Genomic DNA, 22,574 nt, shown 5'->3' on the forward strand with positions numbered 1-22,574 from the left:
CCTGCTTTACTTACTCTGAGAGGAAAATCAAGCAATATTTCAACGATGGCGTTCCCATTTTACAACGAAAATCAAAGAACCATTCGTTTTTCTATTTTTAAAGTCTGTTTCAAAACGCATTACTAAAAAAAGACAAGGAGACTCGAGAGGTGTATTTTATTGATTCAACCTACCTTTTATGAGTAGACAATAGTTTAGTGATGACTCGACCAAAGTCAACAGGAAGAACTGGGTTGTTTGCTGGCTGCATGCAAGCAGCTGAAGCAGTCGACCAATCATCGCGCTCTCCTCCCACAAGCTTTTTGCAGCAGCCCGACGACGCTAGCTAGTTGTTAGCTGCTTACGCTAGTTGGCTGCTATAGTCGGTTAGCTGTCAGCCTGACGTGACTTGTAGCTGGAGGCACACACATATACGGTGCACACACGCGCGCATGAGGGGTCTCCACGCCGAAGGTCCACTCGCCACATTGACAGGTAACGTCAGAATTCTTAATTTTATTTAAAAGGGTTTCACACAAAATTCTGCCCGGTATTTGACCAAATCGAACATCTTTGCCCGGGCTGTTTTCTCTTGCGTCAGGTTATTGTTTGAATGCCCCAAGCCCACACTTGATATGCCTACGACTAAATTGTTCTGCTCATAATGAAAACTATGGAAAGCATTTGAAATTTCGTACACGCTCTTACATCAGCGGACTAGGTCATTTCGGACTTATATACATTGAGACTAGCGCTAGCTTGTTACAATGGAATATATCGGCGAGTTTCGCATTAATGGCACACTGATGTCGCTACTTGAGAGATGATACCATCATTGATTCACCAGTGGCATTTGGCGATTGCGGGGTTTTTCCCAATTCATTTATTTTTTATTTTACAACATCGAAGTTCCGCTGTCAAACTCACTGCCCCGTCTGAAAGTCAGCAAAGTTAAAGCTTAACAGAGGTACAGCCGTTTGTCAATAAAATAGACGTGTTTGTCCAGTTGTCGTTGTTTACACAAGCGATTGGCACATTGCTCAAACTGAGTAAATACTACTTATTGTATAATGTACCTTTGTACTTCATTATTAGTCTGCCTATGTATTACGATATAGTCTGCCTTTGGTTGTTTGAGACCTGCTGTTAGAGTGTTTGAACTAATGCCACTCTTCTCTGATCATGTTCTAATAGTTGCAGCCCTGAGAAGTGAGCTGATTAGTCTTGTGTTGGATTGCACACAGTGGTGAACCAGGAACATCCGTTTCAGCTTAGAGGAAGTACACTCCCCCACCATCTGCTTCCTGATTGTTTCCCTTTCGTTTAGGTATGTTGTCACTCATTTTCTCACCACTGTATTCTAATGCCTGCACATCATGTAAGCATATTTAGTTTCAATTGCCCGATTACAATATGTATGCACCATTAATCTCTTCTAATTATTTCAGCAGCTAAGGAAGATACAGTAGTGTGATTTCGTCTTGGCCACTGTGATCAAGGACAGATCCACCGTTGCTGCTCTTTTAAATTTGATGACAACGCTGTGAGAAAGACACCTTTTGTCTCATCATTGCCTGGAGCTGCTTTTGCAAAACCAGTGCCAGCTTTGCAACAGACACGCGTGCAGACTTGATAAGGCACTGGAAGGGACCAAAGGAGGACTAAAGTGAAGGATTAGCTGCTGCTGTGCGAGTGGGGACTGGACCAGAAAGCGCAAGTCCACTGGGAGTGAGCAGGGACACTAAGCTTCCTGTCGGATCCTTCCCATCTGTGTCGTTCGTGCTTGTTTTCTCTTTTCCTGCTATCTCATAGATTTGGATGATTGAGCACAAGGGCCACTTTGAAGGAGCCCACCGGTGGTTGTGGCCTGGCCAGAGCTGATGGACTTCTTGCCAGCCATTGCTGATTTAGTCACTTTGTTCACATCCACTGCAGCCACTGCCGACTTCAGTGTAGTCGCCAGTATCATGAATGGAGGCTGGAGGACCCATTTGTGAGGAGCTAAACCCTTGGGATTGACCTATTTTTCTGTGTTGGTTGAAAAAGCAGCTGGAGCTCTCCTAGAATCTGTAGAAAACACGCTCTCGGGGAAGATGAAGCTGAGGAAACAGGTGACAGTGTGTGGAGGGGCCATCTTCTGTGTGGCTGTATTCTCACTCTATCTCATGTTGGACCGTGTCCAGCATGACCCTACGAGGCGACAAAATGGTGGAAACTTTCCACGGGTAAGAAAAACTGTGTGAGGCTATTTTGTCGTTTGATTTTTTGGGGGGGACGATTTGTACTACATTTCATTCAGTCAATCTATTTGTTTAGGAATGATTGCCTCTTTAGTGTCTTTCCCACATTATTATTATTGGGCAGAAAATACAATCCAAAATTGGAAACAAGACATTATTTTGTGATTGGTAATTTTTTGTAGTGAAGCTTGGTCAACTATCGCAATTTGGCAAAGAGAAATGGATTTACAAAACATTTAGGGGCCGCCATGAGTAATGTTGAGGTGGCCCTGCCAGAACCGGAAATGGGCCTGTAAATTTTATCCTGTAATACATTGGGTATCAGTGTTTATTTTATATTAAGTTAAAAGAAAAGTGACTTCAAAGCCTTATTTTGAGCCGTTGTACATATATTTATGTATGTATGCATGTATGTAATATAATTAATTTGAAAAAAACCTGACTACAGTGATTTGCAAATCCATTTCAACCTACATTCAATTGACTAAATAAAAATGACAAGATATTTAATGTTCAAGCCAATTAACACTGAAGTGTTCTAAGCACGTGTGTCAATTTCCTTTATGCAAGGATGCCAACTTTTAATGCAATGCCACCTGAGGGATCAAAGGTCACGGGCATTAAATATTGCTTTTCGACCTTGCTATTTATGTGCAGAGATTTCTCCAAATTATCAGAATATCTTGATATTATCAACCGTAGACGATGAAATCACAAATGTCCTTGCAGTTGACAAACATTCTTCAACTGGTGCTCACCCAGTTGGTGTCAAAGTGTTGAACCTTACCCCATCATTTTTTGTGAACAACTGAGCCTTCCGGGGATGCTTCTTTCATACCCAAATCAATGCACTCACATTTTAACTTTATTTTTATTGAGCAGATAAACACAATAGAGAACAATCACAAAACACCAGTTTCTGTAAGAAAATGAAAAATAGATTGTGGCCTGGAAAGTTGAAGCTGGTGACTGAAAAATACATACCGTATGTACATAGATGGGCATTGAAAAATAAATACGTATTGTATGTAGATTATTTGAGCGAAAACGGCATGTTGGGTTGCCTTTATTTAACGAGGTATTTCAATTTTGGAATTCGAAACACATTAGACGTCAATTGTACCTGTACCCTGTACACCCATTCATGAAAACTCCCTAAGGTTCTGTTTCACATGTGTGACCAAAGGTGTCTGTGGATTTATATACGGTATTCTACTGTCACCATTTTCCGAGCAATCATCTAGAGAGTATTTAACATGCACGCTCCCATTTTGAATGAATCTTTTCACCTGTGGAATGTTCTAAACGGGCATCGTTTGAGCATTACTTGACTGCCAGTTGCCTATTGCCGCTGTCCCAGCACTTTTGAAATATGTTGCAGATTCAAAATGTTTGAACGTTTATCAGTTTGAACATTTAAATGCCTTGTCTTTGTAGCTACAGACACTTAATGGGAGTATTTGTAGAGCAAAATTGTCGCCATCGTTTGCGGGAATTAATACAATGCAGTTAAGTTGAATTAGTGTTTCGTGATGTTCAGAAATACATTTTCCAGTTGTATATATCTACTTTATCATCACTTACACATGGTCTTTTTGTTCATCTAAAACACAATAAACGCATACAAAGAGTAAAATAGACTTAGAGTTAATTAGATGCTGACTGACTTAAAGTCTGACTAGATATGGTGAGGTTACACATGGTTTGAGCTCAAAGTTGTGTGATGTTTCGGACACATTTTTAGACCTTTTGGTTGAAATTCAAATGCTCTGACGTGGCCATTAATCCGATGATGTACGTAAGTTTTACTGGACATGAATTTGGTTGGTCTTGTTAAGTCTGAGTGATCTTTTGTTAACTTGTTCTTTGTATGTTATAGAGCCAAATTTCCGTCCTGCAGAATCGGATAGAGCAGTTGGAGCAACTCCTGGAGGAAAACCATCAAATCATCAGTCACATAAAAGACTCTGTGATGGAGCTCACAGACACGGGAGCAGTGTCTCCCAGTGGCCACCTGCCCTTCAGGAGTGCCAATGGCTCCTGGGTCCTTCCCTTTGACGGCCGACCCACTTTCCTTGCTGTCAAGCCACAGGACTGTCAGTTGGCTGCAGGCAGTCCCAGTCAGGCAGACGTTCAGGTTTGTAGCTTCCTGCAAATTTTGACAAGCACGTACACGTTTCATCTATTTCGTGAATGTCAAATGTAAAATTGCCTTCTTTTTTTTGGTGACATTATTATGTATGTTGTCTTCATTTCCAGATGTTGGATGTATACTCACTCCTTAAGTTTGACAACCCGGATGGTGGTGTGTGGAAACAGGGTTTTGACATAACTTACGAAGCTGATGAGTGGGACAAAGAACCTCTGCAAGTGTTTGTGGTGCCACATTCTCACAATGATCCAGGTGATCACCTATTTCTCATAATTTCTTGAGAATAACCCAAAATATTTGACCCCCCCCCCCCCCCCCCAAAATCAATGCGTCTGTGTTAACAATTTTTTTTCTGTGTGCGTGGTAAGAGAAAGACCATCTCTCTGACTACAATCTACTATTTTCTTTTTAGGTTGGATTAAGACCTTTGACAAGTACTTCTCAGACCAGACGCAGCATATTTTAAACAACATGGTGGTGAAGCTGACCGAAGATCCCCGCAGGAAGTTCATCTGGTCTGAGATTTCCTTCTTCTCCAAATGGTGGGAGAGTGCTGATGCCCAAAAGCAAGAGGCAGCACGCAAGTGAGTCGCTACTCAATGATTTTTTTTTCAATTCTATGAGCTAAATCCAAAATTAGTGGAGATAATGTTTTACACCGTGTCTCATCCATCCTGGCAGATTGTGGAAATTCTGAAAATGGCTTGCTATCTGGATAGTGTGATTCTTGCACGGTGGTGGTGCAGGATTATTCTCACCTTCTTTTTGTAATCCTTTCTGTCCAATAGACTGATCCTTCGGGGACAACTAGAGATTGTGACGGGAGGCTGGGTGATGACAGATGAAGCCAACGTTCATTACTTCGCCATGATAGACCAGCTTATTGAGGGACATCAGTGGCTAGAGAGAAACATAGGTGCATTAGAAACTATCCATGTCCTACTTAAATGTTCTATTGGCTTCCCTCGTACTCCGAGATGGTTAATGTATCACTCACGAGTCAGACACAAGTTACAATGACCATTCCAGTCACTATTCCATTATCAAATCTTGTAAGGGAACATTGAATTTAAGATTCTCACTTAACAGGTGATGCCACCTCCAGTGGGAGGAAAAAGTATATGAACTAGAGATGTTTTGAGCCGATAATGCGATTGGAAACTGGGGCTGTTCATGTCATTTTCATCTTATCGGGGATAGGAGAAAACAAAATGGTTTTCTTCATTTTAAAGGTCACAAAGCTACCAAATAATTCAAATTGAACAGCAATAGCTTCATTTGACATCGCACAATGTCATGTTAAGTTTTTTGGGGGGGTTCTAGCAGTCAGTGTGACACCAAAAGACACAGACAGACACACAGGCAGGTCTCCCTGTGGACAGTGCTCTCCTGTTCACTGCGGCAGAATTTACGTTATATTTGGAGCAACAGAGACATGACCAATGTGAAAACACTCCGGGTAAGCCGAGTAGTAATAATAATAAGAATGTCTTTCTGTTCTAATCCAGGGGCAACACCCCACAGCGGATGGGCAATAGACCCTTTTGGTCACAGCTCTACTATGGCCTATGTGTTGAAGAGAGCCAACCTGACCAACATGCTCATCCAGAGGGTCCACTACTCAGTCAAAAAGCATTTTGCTGCCACACGCAACCTGGAGTTTATGTGGCGACAGCCCTGGGGTGAGTGTAGCACAAATGGTACATGTTGGAAGAATAAAGAGTATATTACATCTTCAGCAAGTTCAACTATTCTTCACACTTATAATTGTAATGTAAGAATTGGCCGCCATCTTAGAGAATTTTGCCCCCCAAATTATGCCTCCAAAATAAAGTCACACCTTCAAAATACTACTTAAGAAATAAACTCAGGAAAGCACAATTGATGATTAAAGTGCTTCGCCTATTCTACTGCCAACACTGCTCTTCTCATGAATACATGAATAATGTTCAATTTGTGCTTTTTCAGTCAGGTTTTTTTAGGGCAAGAGATGCAGCTTTAATCATTATGGTGCATTATGTAGTGCAAAATCCAACAATGGACTACCACTCGAAGACCACCTTGAAATTTCTGCCTGTATGAGCTTATTAGTGTATATTTTTAGCTGAAATTTGTCCTCGAATTGAAGTAGGAGTTTCCTGAGAAGCAGACATAATTGAAAGCATGATTGTAGCCGTGGACATCTATACGACAACACCGAAATTGATGGGAAATGTTCCCTTTTTGGATGATTATTGACATAATTTGGAGATTCAGTACGGTATATGTCCTTGAAACCGGTAACCACTGCTAATAGCCAACATGTTATGCATGATTTAGATTTAATCCCATTAAGTGACCGTTGAAACAAGTGATTCCGCAAGCAGAGATCTGGCACTATTTCTTACCTTGTTCAATCATTATTGATCATTGTTTTGAGAATCACTGTATTCCAAAAGATGCATATGGCAAATCCAAACAGTAGGATGCCTGTTATCAGAACCCAAAAAATATAGATGTCATCCGCATCCTCCACGGACAGGCAAACCAATCTCCGCTCCTCACCGCCTTCTCTTTTCATTGAAAAAAAATTCTCCATTGTGCTGAGAGCTCAGCTGACTAATTTTATGAATGAAATTGCATTCCATTTAATCGTCAACATTTTTCTGTATACTGTTAATTTAAAAATCTATCTTTTGCTCCAAGATAGATGTTCTCATTTCAAGGTAATACTTTTTCAAGGTAAATGTTTACTTGTACTACCTTTACAGACGCTGGATCCAGTTCAGACATCTTATGCCACATGATGCCCTTCTATAGCTATGACGTGCCTCATACATGCGGGCCTGACCCAAAGATCTGCTGCCAGTTTGACTTTAAGAGGTTACCCGGCGGTCGAATCAACTGTCCATGGAAAGTGCCACCCAAGGCTGTGGTGGAAGCAAATGTAGCAGAGAGGTGCGTCATACTGCTGCAAAATATGAATTTCTGAAGCAACGTAATTTATCAATGAATTCTAAACAGTTATTTCTGGATATTTGTCTCATTTGTGATTTGTTTTGTTGGAGACTGGAGTCTGTTGCAAAGTCCTCTCACAGCATTCCTTAAACTGGACTATTTAGTAAAAATCAAGTTAATATAATGATGACCTAAACAAAAAAAAAGGACGCTTCTTCCTGGGGGGAAAACTGCATTCAGCATTTTGGAACCGCTATTGCATTTAGCAGTGATGGATGCACATTTAACATACCTAAACTTGAGCCAAGGACAACAGGCAGAAAGACATGCATAGAGGAAGATGGCAATCGTATACAAATTGTCCTACAGGCCAATGAGGCAGCAGCTTTTAAAAGCCATAAATAACTTTTGAGTGCACATTTCACTGGCTTATGGCAAATAGCTCTTTATTATTGTGAACCTTCTCTTTCCAAGGTTGTAGTAATTTCTTAGGAAGCTGGTGTTAAAGACTGCACAGGGGCTCTGCCTCAATTTGTTTTTTTCTTTTTCAGGGCACAACTCCTCCTTGATCAGTATCGCAAGAAGTCCAAACTTTACCGTAGCAAGGTGCTTCTCATCCCTCTGGGGGATGACTTTCGCTATGACAAGTCCTTGGAGTGGGATCAGCAGTATATCAACTATCAGAAGCTCTTCGATTACATGAATTCTCACCCTGAGATGCATGTCAAGGTGAGAAAGTAATCTGGCACCTGTCAGACACACTATTGTATTTTTATTTTTCCATGCTTCCTAGCTTGTGGTGATCAGAATAGTTTGGATGTACAGTTTGAACTTTGAGATGGTAATGAATCATACAAGCTATTTAATCTTGCTGAGAGAATAAGATATGTCATGGCTCAGTGCTTGGTTCAGAGGTATAACAATGTATCCTTTTGTTCTGTTATGTGTTCAGTTTAATTAATGCATTTTCTTTTGTTTGAACTTTTCGCGCTTCTCTGCCTACTCCTCCAGGCTCAATTTGGAACTCTTACAGACTACTTCAATGCACTGTATAAATTCTACGGATTGGTCCAAGGATCCCGTCCTCCAGACTTCCCCGTGCTAAGTGGGGATTTCTTTGCCTATGCAGACCGAGAAGACCACTATTGGACAGGCTACTTTACATCCAGGCCCTTTTATAAGAGCTTGGATCGTGTCATTGAGTCACACCTCAGGTTGGGCAATTTAATGCACACGTCAATCCTCTGTGTCTCTGGCTCTGACTCTCTCACTTACAACCTGTTTTTCGAGCGTGACGAAACTGTCTAACAGGAAATGTTTATTTTTCTTTGTATGCACTGCAAGCACGCTGTCACTGGTGTCCCTGTCCCTTTGCACGCTCTTTCATGCTTTTGTAGACAGATGATCTGTAGATTTGATGATATGACCCAGAAATGTTTCCATTTAAAAATATTTTTATTGTTTTTGTGGGTTTTTTTGTGTCAGTTTTATGTTCGGAATTTATGGTTATATGCCTCTTTTGGCATGAATATTGAGATGAGTGACTTGAGGGAGGCCATTTTGTGGCTGTGACTTCTCTCTTACTTTGTCGTCCTTACTTATGACACTCGTTTGGCACACATATGTATTAGTTTTATTAATTCCGTAAAGTCACAGATTGGTACATGGGGTAGGCGGAGTTGCGGCCCACTGTGTGGGAGTGGCCAAAGGAGGGTCAGTGCAGGAATCACTTTTTTTTCCAGTATCTGTCAGGCTCCACAGATGTGTACTTGATTTTTCTGGCATCCATTCAGTAGTACAACAGAAAATATACAGCCTTTTTGTAGTTACTCTTAGAAAAGTGGGCATTAAATATACAAGGTCCAACAGAGGTTCTCACGGAACCTTTCAATGGTGAAGAAGCTTGAGCCATCAGTAGACCACCAACTCCGGTTTAATTATATCAAGCCAGCAGCTTCTGTAAACCTTCCTGTCGGGGCTGTCCTGTGCAAAACACGTGCCCATTTAAAAAACATCAACACGGTGTTCTTTTTATTATTCTCCAAAAATTAAGTAAAATGCTAGAATTAATACAAGATTTTTTTTTAATCCATTATTTCCCCACTTGAATGGATGCAGAAAGTGTGAAGGAAATCAGTTCAATAGATTTTGTGTAATTCTTTTTTAGAAGCCTCACTGCACCTTTGCTTTGCTGAAAGTTTGAAAGTCTCATCAGTGGTGTGTTTGTTCAGTGATGGAACAAGCAGATGTTTGGTTTAAACCTGATGAGCCAATTGAAGAAATTTGAGGTCCCAACTTGACAAAAGTACTATGGATGATGAGACGTTTTCAGTTGTGAAGCAGATCGTCTTTTACACATTTTCTCACAATTGCTGCGTTATGCACGATTCAGGGGAGCTGAGATACTGTACAGCTTAGCGGTTGCCAATGCACGACACATGGGCATGGAAGGACGTTATCCAGTCTCAGATTACGGCCTCCTCGTTGATGCCAGGCGCAATGTGGGCCTCTTCCAACATCATGATGGCATCACTGGTACTGCAAAAGAGAATGTTGTTGTCGACTATGGCGCCAGGTAGGAAATCCCAATGGCCTTGATAGATAAATTAGATCTGGTTAAAGGGATTGTTAGTAATTTGCATATTTAAAGTTTTAAGTGTACATGAAAAATAATGAATAATTTCATTTCACTTTTCGATTAGATGACTCAAGATATAGAAAGCAGATACATTTTACGAATGAGAATCGTTTTTCAATTGGTTTATCTTGAGCAATAAAGGTTAAATAAATAAATACATGAGTTCTTGTATAAAAGGATAATTTAATCCTAAAATTTTGTTGAAGCAACTTGCAAGTTTGATACCCAGTAGCAAAATAACATGCCAATAGCAGTTGATTCCTGGGTGATACCATTGTCTCCTGTCATCCTAGATTACTACGCTCACTCGTTGGCTTGAAGAGAGTGATCATCAATGCTGCACATTTCTTAGTAATGAAGAACAAAGAGTTCTATCGCTTCTACCAGACAGAGCCTTTCTTAGACATGGTAAGAAGAAACATTGGAGAGTGTTCCCAACAGGACAATAAACAATTTACATTGCATTTGACTTACTTGGGGCCCTATTTTCAAAGATGGGCGCCAATGCGCTGCACGCAAAATCTGGCCCATAGTCATTTTTGTGCCAGGGCAAGTCACGTGACTGTGTTTGGGGAATTTGGCAGACCGCATTGCTCCTCTCTTGGCTTTCCGGCGAACTGACTGTGCTTTCTTACGCACTTGCCAATTTGATGACGAAAAGTAGACTAGACTTGAGATCAGCTTGAAAGTGGTCAAGAGTGATCCCTCGCTACTTTGCAGTTCATTTATCGTGGGTTCAGTGCATCGCGGATTTTTTCAAACAAAAAAAAAATATATATAATTTTTGTAACATATACATGGAGTACAGTACTGTATATGTTGCTCAATGTGACTCACTGTGGTTTTGCAGCTTCTCGCGGAACGTTTGCGGACTTTAAAAAAACTGTTTATGTTAATTGGACGCTACTTCGCTGATTTTCGTTTATCGCGGGTGGTTTTGGTCCCCATTAACCGCGATAAACGAGGGATTACTGTAATTTGTGGCGCACCTGGTGGAACGTGATTTGATTGAGACAGGTTTTGTGCTTTTTTTTCTGGCTGTCACCATGTCTAATGGAAAAATGAATCTTTGTAGAAATAAATTAATTGAAATTATTATTATTATTATCATCATCAATATATTTTTTAAAGTACCCTCTCAACCCACCCAACCGGCATGCACGCCTCTATCTGACTGTGTGTGTGTGTTTGATTTTGTAGGATGACAGGCGTGCTACTCAGGACTCTCTACCTCAGCGCACTTTAATTGCACTGGATCCAGCAGGACCAAGGTAGGACCCACATCATGTCTACCATGTTGGCCCCATTCCTTCTGGTCCTTCAATGCCAAGAGACTGATTGCTATTTCCCCTCATCACCGTCAGGTACCTCATCCTGTTCAACCCATTTGAGCAGGAACGGCTGTGTGCCGTGACTGTGTTGGTCAACACTGTCAAGGTGAGGATCCTCACTGAGGATGGACAGACCCTCCCTGTACAACTTGGCGCTCAGTGGAGCTCGTCGACTCAAATGAGTGCAGAAGTGTTTGAGGTGAGAGATGACTTTGCATAAATCTTAATGATTCTATCCCTATCTTGGCCTGGTTTTTCATTAGCTGTGCAACATTAGATCAGTCTTAACCTTTTCAAAAACATATTCAGATTTGATCTCATTATTTCAAAAGGCTGTAGCTTGAAAATGGTTATAGGTAAAGGCATACTGTAAATGTTGCTTGGTGCAATTTTGCGACATAGGCACTTACGAGGTACTACAGTAGGTGTGGACAATATGAGCCCCCCCCAAAAAAAATATATATATATACTGTGTGTGTATATATATATATATATATATATATATTTTTTTTACTTTGACAATTTGTTTTTACAAAAGCATAGAGTAAATCTGAACTTGCTTCACAGAACAAATATTGATAGACAGTGTTTTGGAACAACAGCTCTTGATCCGTTCCCATATTTCTCAGGTTGAGAAAGTAATTCCTTTTCTCCACACTTTGTTTGAGTGCTTTCTAAAAAAAAATACAGCATAGAGGGATCATCCCACAGCATTCTTTTTGTTTTATTTTTCCTGCAAGCTAGCCTTTCATATTTTAAGTTCACAAAACATTTACGCGCAAATTGATCCTTTTGCACGTGTTGTCAAACATGCATGTCACAAGCATCCCTGACTCTTTTGATCAGAGTCTTAAACTCTAGTCCTCGAGGGCTGCTTTCCTGCATATTTTCCATCTCTCCCTGTTGCAGCACACCTGATTCAAATGATCAGCATCACTATCAGGCTTCCGCAGAGCTTGGTGACGAGCTGATCATCAGATATGTTGCAGCAGGGAGAAATGGCAAATGTCCGGGAACGTGGCCCTTGAGGAGTTTGAGACCCCTGCTTTGGATGCAATGGTTTTCATCATGTGAATTCTCCATTTACAAATTGTTAATCAACTTGAAATGCAGTCGTTTTTTGCTAATGTGTCAATTTTTTAAATGTCTAATGCCTTGCTGTCAACTCTCATTCTCCTCTGCAATAGCAATGGAAATGCAGCCAGGCATCAGACGGGTAATTGACAGATGTCTAATTTTCACCCATTCAATCCTCTTCACAGGCTACATTCATGGTGCGTCTACCAGCGCTGGGTCTCGCTGTCTTCCATCTGTATGACTCTCCGGACTCGCCCATGACTCTACGCTCGGACACCCTTCTCCGGCTACCGGGAGGCACCCGTACTGCCCAAGCTTCAGGCCCACTTCCTGTTCGGTCTCAGCAGGCTGAGCCTCAGACATTCTCCATCAGCAGCCAGTTTCTGACACTGGGCTTCTCTGGGGCGACAGGGTTGCTGGAGGTTTGTTTCAACACTGCTGATCTGCTCATTTCAACAAGGCTCACTTTGCTAAATCTGTCTTAATCTGCAGACTATCAAACACAAAGATGATCCTCAGGAAATTAAGGTTCAGATGCACTTCATGGTGTATGGAACTCGTCCTTCTAAGGACAAAAGTGGGGCTTATCTTTTCCTGCCCGATGGAAAAGCAAGGGTATGAACTCACTTTGTGTTCTGTTCTAAACCCCACACTGCTTCTATTGCCACGATTGATGCTGATCGTGCTCCTTCTTGCTGCTTTCAGCCATACCTCCACCAAGAGCCACCTGTGGTGCGTGTCGTTGAGGGACCTCTCTTTTCTGAAGTTGTGGCATACTACCAACACTTTCAGCAGGCAATTCGCATCCACAACGTGCCAGGTAACAAAACTGTTTTGGGATCTGTTCAAATAGCAAACGCAGCAAATGTGTTCTGTTTATTTTATAAAACCACTTGGGCCAGCTTGTTCCATTTAACAGGCAATTTATGTCCTATTAAGATGCATGTTTGTGTAATCTTTCCTCTTATTTCCTCATGTTTGCAGGTGTGGAGGGCCTGTCTGTGGAGATCACCACCACAGTGGACATCAGAGATCAGAACAACAAGGAGCTGGCCATGCGACTGGTCACGGATATCCAGAGTGGAGACGTCTTCTACACAGACCTCAATGGCTTCCAGGTCAGTGTGACAATGCTTTGTCGAGTATTACTGATGCATATCCTGTTACAATCTCAAAAAGTTGAGAAGCTGGCAATTCCCTTCTTTTGTAGATGCAACTTCGTCAGCGCCACGAGAAACTTCCTTTGCAAGCTAACTTCTTCCCAATGCCCAGCCAGGCTTACATTCAAGACGGCCACCACAGGCTAACGCTGCACACGGCACAGTCTCTGGGTGTCAGCAGTCTGGGAAACGGTTTGCATCTCATTTTCTTTTAGTCTGTTGAATTTTGTCTCTTTTTTTTCCCCTTTTCTTTTTTTAAGTCTCTCTTTTTTGACTGCTCACTTCCCCAATTGTGTACGAGTCTTAAAGGTTTGAAAGTGAGATTTTGTTTTGTTTTTAAAATGTATAATGATCTCCTCTAGGCCAGCTTGAAGTAATTTTGGACCGCCGACTGATGCAGGATGATAATCGTGGGCTGGGACAAGGCCTCAAGGACAACAAGCGGACTGTCAACCGCTTTCGACTGCTTCTGGAGAGGAGATTGATGGGCAACAAGGTCAGATAGCTGACAGCAGATAAGTGGGAAATTCTCACATCCTTTAACTGCTGCAAGCACACTGAATGGACAAAAGTATTGGCACCAAAAAAAGGTGGTGGCCTGCCTTTTGCAGGAAAATTTAATTCCCTTTATTGATTTGGCAAACGATGTAATTAGATTTTTACAGGATAATTTATTATACTTTACACTGCTGTACAATGGAGTTAGTCACACCTCTGTTCAAATGAAATTTCCGATTTAAGTTTTATACTAGATGGTTCTAATTATTATCCACATATTTCGTTTTTTAACTCAACTTAATTTAAAATAATTCAAACAACCAATGAACAAAAGCAGTAAAACTTATTAAAATATCAAATCTCATGCTACGTCAAAAGCCAAACAATAAATATAAGCTAAGAAAACCTTTGTCTCACAATATGGTAAAAGATGTCATTAGATTTTCACAGGATAATATATCATACTTGCAATCCCTTAGAATTTACACTGCTGTACAAAGGAGTTAATCATACATCTAGAGTTTTAAAGATGGGCAGCAAGAGGGCTTGCCAAAATTTCACTGGGAGGTCATTCCAAAGAAAGCTGCCAGCAACAGAAAAGGGTTGATCACCATCTGACGCTCTACTTAATTCTTGGTTCCTCTGATAATGTCCGGTCCGCAGACCTGAGCCAAGTACGTAGGGGCGCAGGAGCTTAGAGAAACATTTGAAAACAAATAATAAAATAAATTAATTCAAAAATGTTTTTGGAGCCAGTGAAGGAATGCTAGCGTAGAAGTTATGTGCTCTCTTTAGCATTCTGGATCAACTGGAGCCACTGAAAGGAGGATTGGCTGAATCAAAAGTAAAGTCCAGCCGGGATGTGACAAAGGCATGAGTTACTGTTTCAAAGTGCTCTAGAGAAAGGCGAGGCTTTAATTCTTATAACTACAGTCTTTTATGATTACCGATATGCAAATATATGTCGGATCTGTGTATATGTGTGTCTGAGGCATTTGTCTGTATGTACTTTATGTATGTGTATGGGCATATGTGTGTATATTTTAATTTGATCTATGTAATTTTATTTTTTTGTTCAAAACAATCAATTGGTCATTGTTCTTCCTCCCCCACTTCATGAAAACATATTTTTTTCCCCCCAGTTCTCATTTCATGCATTTTTTTCCTTCTCTTCCCTTGTGCTGCCTTCAGCATGATGGCTTCTTTTCCAAACTCTCCTCCTTGTTTCACACGCTCCTCCCCAAAATATTGCATGACAGAGTTGAAGAGGTAACGTCATGACTGCGATACATGTACCCTTCATCCAGTGTTTCTCAACCTTTATTGATCGAAGGCACGCATTTCAAATCGGAAAATCATTCACGGCACACCACTTGGCATATTCAGGTTAATAATGTACCTTCAGTCATCTAGTGGAAAAGCATTTCATTATTTTGCCTGTTACTGATAGCATACCTAAATTAACACAAAACATTATTTTTATCAAAATAATTGACATTCAATAGTTTTCCTCAGCACCCTTGATGATCTCTCGCGGCACACTGGTTGAGAATCACCGCCTTCGCCTGTGCTCTATAGCTCCTGTTTTCGTTTATCACAGCTCCTCATAGCCAAAAGTAACAAATGGAACAAAGGACATTGATTGCAGTTTTCCCGTGTAGCGCTCCAAAACTGGATAGTCTCTGTCTGCCAAGATCCTCTGTTCAAGTAAAACATAAAAAATAGTGCTTGGAGCAGGATAATATTGTCCTGTACTTGGCATTTAATAGTAGACCTCACCAAACCCACTGTGTATTGATCGTTGTTCTTAACTCATTCAGTACCAGACCAAGTCTGAAAAGACGTTTAAAAACGTCTTTAGGAGTGAATGAGTTAAAAGAAACATAGAAGCTAGAAGCTACTGTCTATATCACACTAATCATCATCCTTTTTTCCCCCTGTGCCTTCCTCCAGATGACAGACAGCTCCACGATGAGCTTCCCCTCTGTGCTTAGTCACATGACCAACGCCATCCTGAATCATAACATTCTGGCGCTACCTGTCCTGCCTAAAAGGCGCGGCGTCCCTCTTCTGCAAACCTTTGCGCCACTCAAGTCAATGCTGCCCTGTGACTTCCACCTTCTAAACCTTCGCAGCATCCAGAGCCAAGTAAAGAGGCCGTCTCCACTATTAAACCATTATCAAATTCACAGCTTCACCTTTATGGCTGGATAGTGTCACTGCATGGTTCAAGGGACACCGTTGCAATTTTTTTGCTCTCAGTTGGCCACCATTTAGATATGCCTCACTGGCGCCGATACATGGAATCAAATACTTCAATATATTCCAATTGGAATTTTGTCTCTTCCAAATGTAGATAAAAATCTAACACATATCAAATGGGACAATTTAAGTGCAGCAGACTTTAAAAGACGAGGGATACATCTATATATATATTGCGCGTCGTCCCGCACGCGGTCTGTCCTTCCGTCTGTCCCTTTTCAAAACGTACCTACTTCACTGCGGCACTGCGCCGCTCAGGCAGTGGCTCACTACGATCGCGCGGGCATCTTAGCGAAAAAATGTTGTCTACCCACAAGCATTGCAATGAAATTGTTAGTTATTTAGTAGAGCTAAACATCTCTTTATTTTCGCGATAAGCAATGAAGATGAACAAAAGTTGAACCAAGCAACAACACTTTTGTGGGCCGAAGCGAACCAGCTAGTTGTATATAAGAGCGAACCGTCATCGGAACAAACAAGCGGTGAGGTATATAGGTCCACCTTTGCGCCAACAACACAAACTCGTTAAAAACTCTGGCCATAAATGTAAATGACTGTGGACAATTCGAAGCAAATCAATCATTTAGTAAACAAAATATACAGCATTTAAAATGATTTATACATAAAATTTTTTCCGATTGTATTTTTTTCCCCCATCTGTTCTTAAAATACACATTTTGTATAGAACATATCAGAAAATTAACTAATGATAAATAATTACAATGAAACACTAGACAGAGCAGGAAAATTCCCAATCAACATGTTTGGTTGTAAAACTTCTTTTCAAGGAATACAGTGACGTGCAAAGAATGAAAGTGAATACAGCGGTGATTCAAGTAACATTTACAAATACAGTGATCCCTCACTATTTCGTGGTTCGTTTATCGCGGCTTCAGTGCATCGTGGATTTTTTCAAACATATTCATTAAATAAAAAAAAATCCATATACATAGAGCAACATATACAGTACTGTACTCCATGTGACTCGCTGTTGTTTTGCAGCTTCTCGCAGACAATTTGCGGACTTTAAAAAAATATATATACTGTACATATGTATATATGTTTATTGGTCGCTACTTTGCGGATTTTCGTTTATCGTGGGTGGTTTTGGTCCCCATTAACCGCGATAAATGAGAGATTACTGTACAGTACCTACCATTTAGCGAGAGTTTTGGCGACACAAGTTGATCATCTTGGTCGTCCAGTAAAACGCCACTGAACGTTCATTTTCCTTCATTCTATGAGGCAGTGTGTAAAAACAATAACAGTGCAAATATCAATGGCATCCGATTCCCCGAAAAAAAAAATTGAAGCCGATGATTTATCAAAATAATGACATAGGCTGTGCACCGCCATATTGGACATTTTTGATCAATTCACTCGATTCCCGTGGCATATTACGGAATTCACGTGATATACACCAGACTGTTCATTTTGGACTTCTTTTCTGGTCTATCTTGCTATAAAAGTGCTTTATGGTGTTTTAGGTATGGCCATCATTTTTAAGGCACTTCTAACCCATGTTAGGTTTTGTCTTCTTCCAATGAGAAAAATGTTGCAACTTTCATGCTAATGTTTTCACGATATGACTTGGCCATGCATCTATGTGTGCACATTCATTCTGGTGACAACCGATCACGGTTTTTGGAAAGACAGCTTTTCATAGAAGCGCATGGGAGGCTCGCAGGCTGGTTGCATTGCCAGCCATTGCCGTTGTATTGGAACAGTTTTGTCATAGGTGCAACATTATTTTAAACTACTGTATGAACAAATCGAACTTATGACATTTTTTTTAATGAAGTGAGCTCTTTCTTTTTATGTGTGTGTGTGTGTAGGACCCCAATGCGCCATCACCATACACAGCTTTAATTCTTCACCGTTTTGGCCTCGACTGTGCTTTGGATGTTCCAAATTTGGGCTTCAATTGCACCACCACCCAAGGACAGGTGAGGAACCACACACGAAACACAGTGGCACCTTGACTTACAAGTTCCCCAACTTGCAGGTTTTTTTTAGTTCTAAGCAGTGGCATGTTGTTTATTTGCTCTGTGTCATGTCAAATTTGATTTTTATTTGGAGGTTGGTACAATCAAACATCATGTGCAGTCATAAGACTAAAGTATAACTAGTATAAACAACAAAGTACGGATCAATACGATCAATAAGTTCCAAGTCCACGACAAAATACAATGAAGCATATATAAGCACAAGAAATGACCTCGTTCCACTTGCCAAGGGCGCAAATTTAAAATTGAAGTCTTCGCCTCTGATTTTCTTGAATGAACACTGTTTTTCTTTCATGGACACTTACCCCAGTGTCCTCAAGATCCTTTCTCTGTAGTCATGGAGAGAACCAACTTATTCTTGAAACCTTTGGAGTCCCAATTCTATGCAGGGTTTTCCCAATTCTCTCTCTCTCTCTCTCTCTCTCTCTCTATCAAACACGATCTATATACACACACACACACATGGCTCTACTCCACCTTGCATTTCTCTACACTGTTCTGTATCTCTGTTGACACGCCGGATCGCTTTGTCATCTTGTGTGCAGCTGAATGTTTCCAGCCTCTTTAAGAACTTGGACCTGCAGTTGCTGCAGCCCATGTCTTTGACCCTAATGTACTCTAGTCCACCACTGGCCAACCACTCCAGAGTCAGCCTGGATCCGATGGAGATTTCTGCCTTCAAGCTCAAACTGTGCTAGGACCCAACCGGATCCAGAAGGCTGAGACTCTTCCTAATGAGAACTGGAGCCTTGCCGGACTTTGGACCGTCACAGGGGACTCGGATGCAGCTGTGACGAAAACGATGTACAGAACCACAAACTCTCTGAGAACACGACTGCAATGGGTTCTGCTTCGTAAGAATGTGTTCGTTCTCGGCTTTCAGCCTGGAACTGAACTACTGAATGTAAATATCCCAAATGATGTGCAGGTAGGAATAGGGGAGGGCTTCATAAAAAAAAAATGTTGCCACATGATTGCAATTTTGAACGCTTTGTTTGTTTTCGGAGCTTTTATTTTTAATTTTCTATGCTCAGACTGATGTTGGCGCACATTGCAATCTTTTTTTGTTTTGGCCTCAATTCAACAAAGACACTGTGCAGTGTGGATATTTGGAGGTGCAAGTGGCTTTCCGCTCTGTAGTAATAACGGGATCATGGGAGCGCTCCACTCATCATTCGGATCTTCCTCGTCACTGCGGGCCAACGTGCGTCTTCATCCTCGTGTTGGCGCATCATGGCTAAGCGGCTGTGCGTGTAGTTGTGCTTTGCTGACACTATACCGTAGTATGTGTGTGCATGCAAAGTCCTAGGAAACCACCTGCCCCTGTTGTATTCATGCGGCTTTCACATTGACACAGTAAAACATTCAATAGTAGGACACGTACAATTAATTAGCAGGAGTTGAAGAATGGTGCAAAGAAGCATCTGGATAAGGAGGTGATTTGATGTTTGCACACATTACAATCATTTCAATTGTTTTAATGAAATGCCCCCCCCCCCCCCCTGCCTTTCCTCAAATGCCAACTACACGGGTGGGGGTGTTGGGGGTTTGTGCTGTTTGAGTGGGTGGTGTAGTTTGTGGGGCTTGTATTCCAAAAGCTATAATACCCCTCCCCACTCTACTGTACCTGAGGCCCAATGGTTAGGCACCATTGGTTGAAAGAACAAATCGAAAGCTGGGTTAAGACTTTTTTTTTTCCACAGTCCTATTATAGATGGAGACACAAGGAGTATGTCAGGGCCAATTCCTGATGCTGTCACTGCAGTTTCAGCTCAATGCGAAAATGATTTCCTCTTCAGTTTGAGCCATCCGTTTTTAATCCATAGAAATTAAAACTATCATTACACATTTTTAGCAGCTTTAAGATGTCTGGGCTCTTTAAGTTATGAAGTCCAGCTCCACAGAGAGTTGCAATGAGAGGAGAATCCTATAATCCGATTTATTGTATACATTAGTAATATTCCAGCGAACATGGAGAAAACGTGTTTATGGATTAGGTTTGGTCAAATGGAGGCATGTCTGAGAATTTACCTTCATGATATGTAATTTTTCTTTTTGTACAAGCATCATAATGAAAATTCCACGCGCCTGTTTTGCAAGCAGATGGATTGCTTCACTTTTGCACACACAGTCTGCTGTGACTTGGTTCTGCCTCCCAGTTTTGACTGGAGGCAAGCCGAGTGACACTGTAAGCATAGCTGGCTGGTATGTGTGCCACTCTGGGCTACAAAATTTCATCTCCACCGTGCTCCCTTCATTTTCCTGAGCCTCAGTCTGTACTCTGCATGGAGCTGTCGCCACCAATTTTTGTTATGCCTGTTTGGTTAGTTCATTTCCCTCAGGACGTCTGTCACACATCAACATGTCCTGTTCTGGCTTTGATTAACATTTCAATGAGAAAACATTCAGTTGCACTTTGTTCTTTTCCATCCCTCTATCTCCGCTCTTTCACTGTGTCACATGGAAATTCTGAAAGTTTGTCCTGGGTGGGGGGGCGGGGGGGTTAAATGAAAAAGTGCTGTTTGCTGTAGCACTGTGTTCAAAGGTAATATATGGTGGCAGGCTATCTTCTGTATTAAGTCCCCGTGGAATTAACATGGAGAGAAACTTAATAAAGAAGAAAATTCTACGTTCCGCTTACTTTTTAAACCAATTTAAAAGGAAAATGTGATGCGATAGCGTCATGGTGGATGACTTGTTCCCCCAACTGCCTCACAGTGCAGAGAGAGTGGGCCTTCCTATGAGGAGTTGCGTGTTCTCCGCGTGCCTGCGTTTCCTCCCACATTCTAAAAACATGCATAGTTGGTTCGTTCAAGACTGACTTGGCTTTGGTGTGAATTTGAGTGCGAATGGTGGTTTGTCTCTTTTTGCCCTGTGATCTGCTGGCGACCATGTCAGGCTCCACCTTGCCACTTATCCAAAGGCAACCAGCATGTTCCCTCGTGAGGTTAAGCGGTTCACAGTATTCATTGGATGGGATGAAACATTCCATTTTTAGAGTGGTCACAAAAATAAACCAAAAACAGGTTGCCCCATGAAATACAGGGAAAAAAAGCCCACAAATAGGTGAATCTGCAGGGGCCAAACCGTATGCAGGGGTTCTCTACGTCAGTTTTCAGGGCCTAATAATTATTTGGCCAATTGAGTGTTAGAATAAGCTCAAACACAATCAAGCAGTGCAACGTGCAGCACATTCAGATGCGGATCGTGTCACGGGCGGAGCGCACAGGAGACTATTCTGGTTATACGGTAACATTTTCCAAACCGCTTATCCGATCAGTAATTCACCATTTTCAACATTAGCAAAGAAATTTCTGCAAACACTCAAAAGCAGCGGAACACAATGACGCATAGACCCCAGCAAGGTGCCCCGGGCATGTCTTGAGGCGCATGACGTCACAGTAAAATGATCCAGTGGATAACACCTAAAAATGCATGTTTGTAGAACGGTGGGAGGAAGTCAGAGTACCTGGAGAAAAGCAACGCAAGAACAAGGCAGACCACGCAAACTCCACACAGGAGAAGACCAGAGCTGACCTCCAGAGGTTTGAGACTTTTATAGGCAGATAATGTGATAACTGCACTGTGCTTCCCTGCAGCACGTGTACTTATTATATCAAAATTTTAATTGGAAGGAAGATAATATAAACATATTTGTTAAAATTGTGAATCCACAACTCATTCAAACATTGATTTATTTCAAATCCATTGTGGTTTTGTCCCAAGCCAAAGTCCACCCTCCTGGCCCGAAAAACTGGTTTAATGATTGATGAGCCTCCAGGGGGCAACATTGAGTCAGCTCAAACGCTGTTCCCTTGAGGCCTGGTGGACGAGAGGGACACAAAGCAGAAGTGATACAGTGAAAAAACATGCATTTTTCCTTGTGTGAAGCTTATGGAAGAACATAAACTCGAGCATGTTATGTTCATGTTAGAAATACAGTGCCATGAAAAAGAATCTTGCCTCCCGTCTTGAAGTCTCATTTTTGTTGCAAAAATTCCCCACTTTATTGTTTCAGATACATTAAACAAATTCAATGATCAAAGATAATCGAAGTAAAGGTGGTTAGATTTATTCAGGAAAAAAAAGATGTCAGAGCTTGTGTCAAAAGTACTCGCCCCACTTGTTAAATCATGAATTAATTGTGGTTAATCACATCTTTTGGAGAGCTGAATTCATTTTCACGAACTACACCCTGATTGCCTCCATGCCTGTTTAATCAAGAAATGGCCTAAATAGAAATTGTCTACCAAAATGAAGTCAGCAAAAAGAGGTCAAAAACCTGCAAGAAAAT

At 41.3% G+C, this 22,574-nt stretch overlaps 1 protein-coding gene across 6 annotated transcripts; it reads left to right on the top strand.

The window, feature by feature from the left end:
- Positions 1-305: 305 nt before the first annotated feature.
- Positions 306-20,909, top strand: man2a2 (mannosidase, alpha, class 2A, member 2). 6 transcript variants are annotated; one of them, XM_052062234.1, is made up of 25 exons: positions 306-474; positions 1,174-1,306; positions 1,431-2,204; positions 4,099-4,356; positions 4,479-4,623; positions 4,784-4,955; positions 5,160-5,287; positions 5,880-6,053; positions 7,122-7,308; positions 7,860-8,037; positions 8,320-8,522; positions 9,701-9,883; positions 10,240-10,354; positions 11,147-11,217; positions 11,311-11,476; positions 12,540-12,776; positions 12,847-12,969; positions 13,060-13,174; positions 13,339-13,472; positions 13,565-13,706; positions 13,877-14,010; positions 15,204-15,281; positions 15,966-16,160; positions 18,110-18,220; positions 18,826-20,909. In XM_052062234.1, the coding sequence occupies exons 3-25, from the start codon at positions 2,073-2,075 to the stop codon at positions 18,976-18,978; spliced, it is 3,534 nt and encodes a 1,177-aa protein (XP_051918194.1). In that variant the 5' UTR covers positions 306-474; positions 1,174-1,306; positions 1,431-2,072; the 3' UTR covers positions 18,979-20,909. The 6 variants fall into 6 exon arrangements, with proteins under 6 accessions (XP_051918194.1, XP_051918190.1, XP_051918189.1 ...); XM_052062230.1 differs by lacking the exon at positions 15,204-15,281 and having other exon boundaries at positions 1,428-2,204; XM_052062229.1 differs by lacking the exon at positions 15,204-15,281.
- Positions 20,910-22,574: the final 1,665 nt, after the last annotated feature.

This window comes from Hippocampus zosterae, chromosome 3 (genome assembly GCF_025434085.1).
Source record: "Hippocampus zosterae strain Florida chromosome 3, ASM2543408v3, whole genome shotgun sequence".
In the NCBI taxonomy this organism is placed as follows: domain Eukaryota; kingdom Metazoa; phylum Chordata; class Actinopteri; order Syngnathiformes; family Syngnathidae; genus Hippocampus; species Hippocampus zosterae.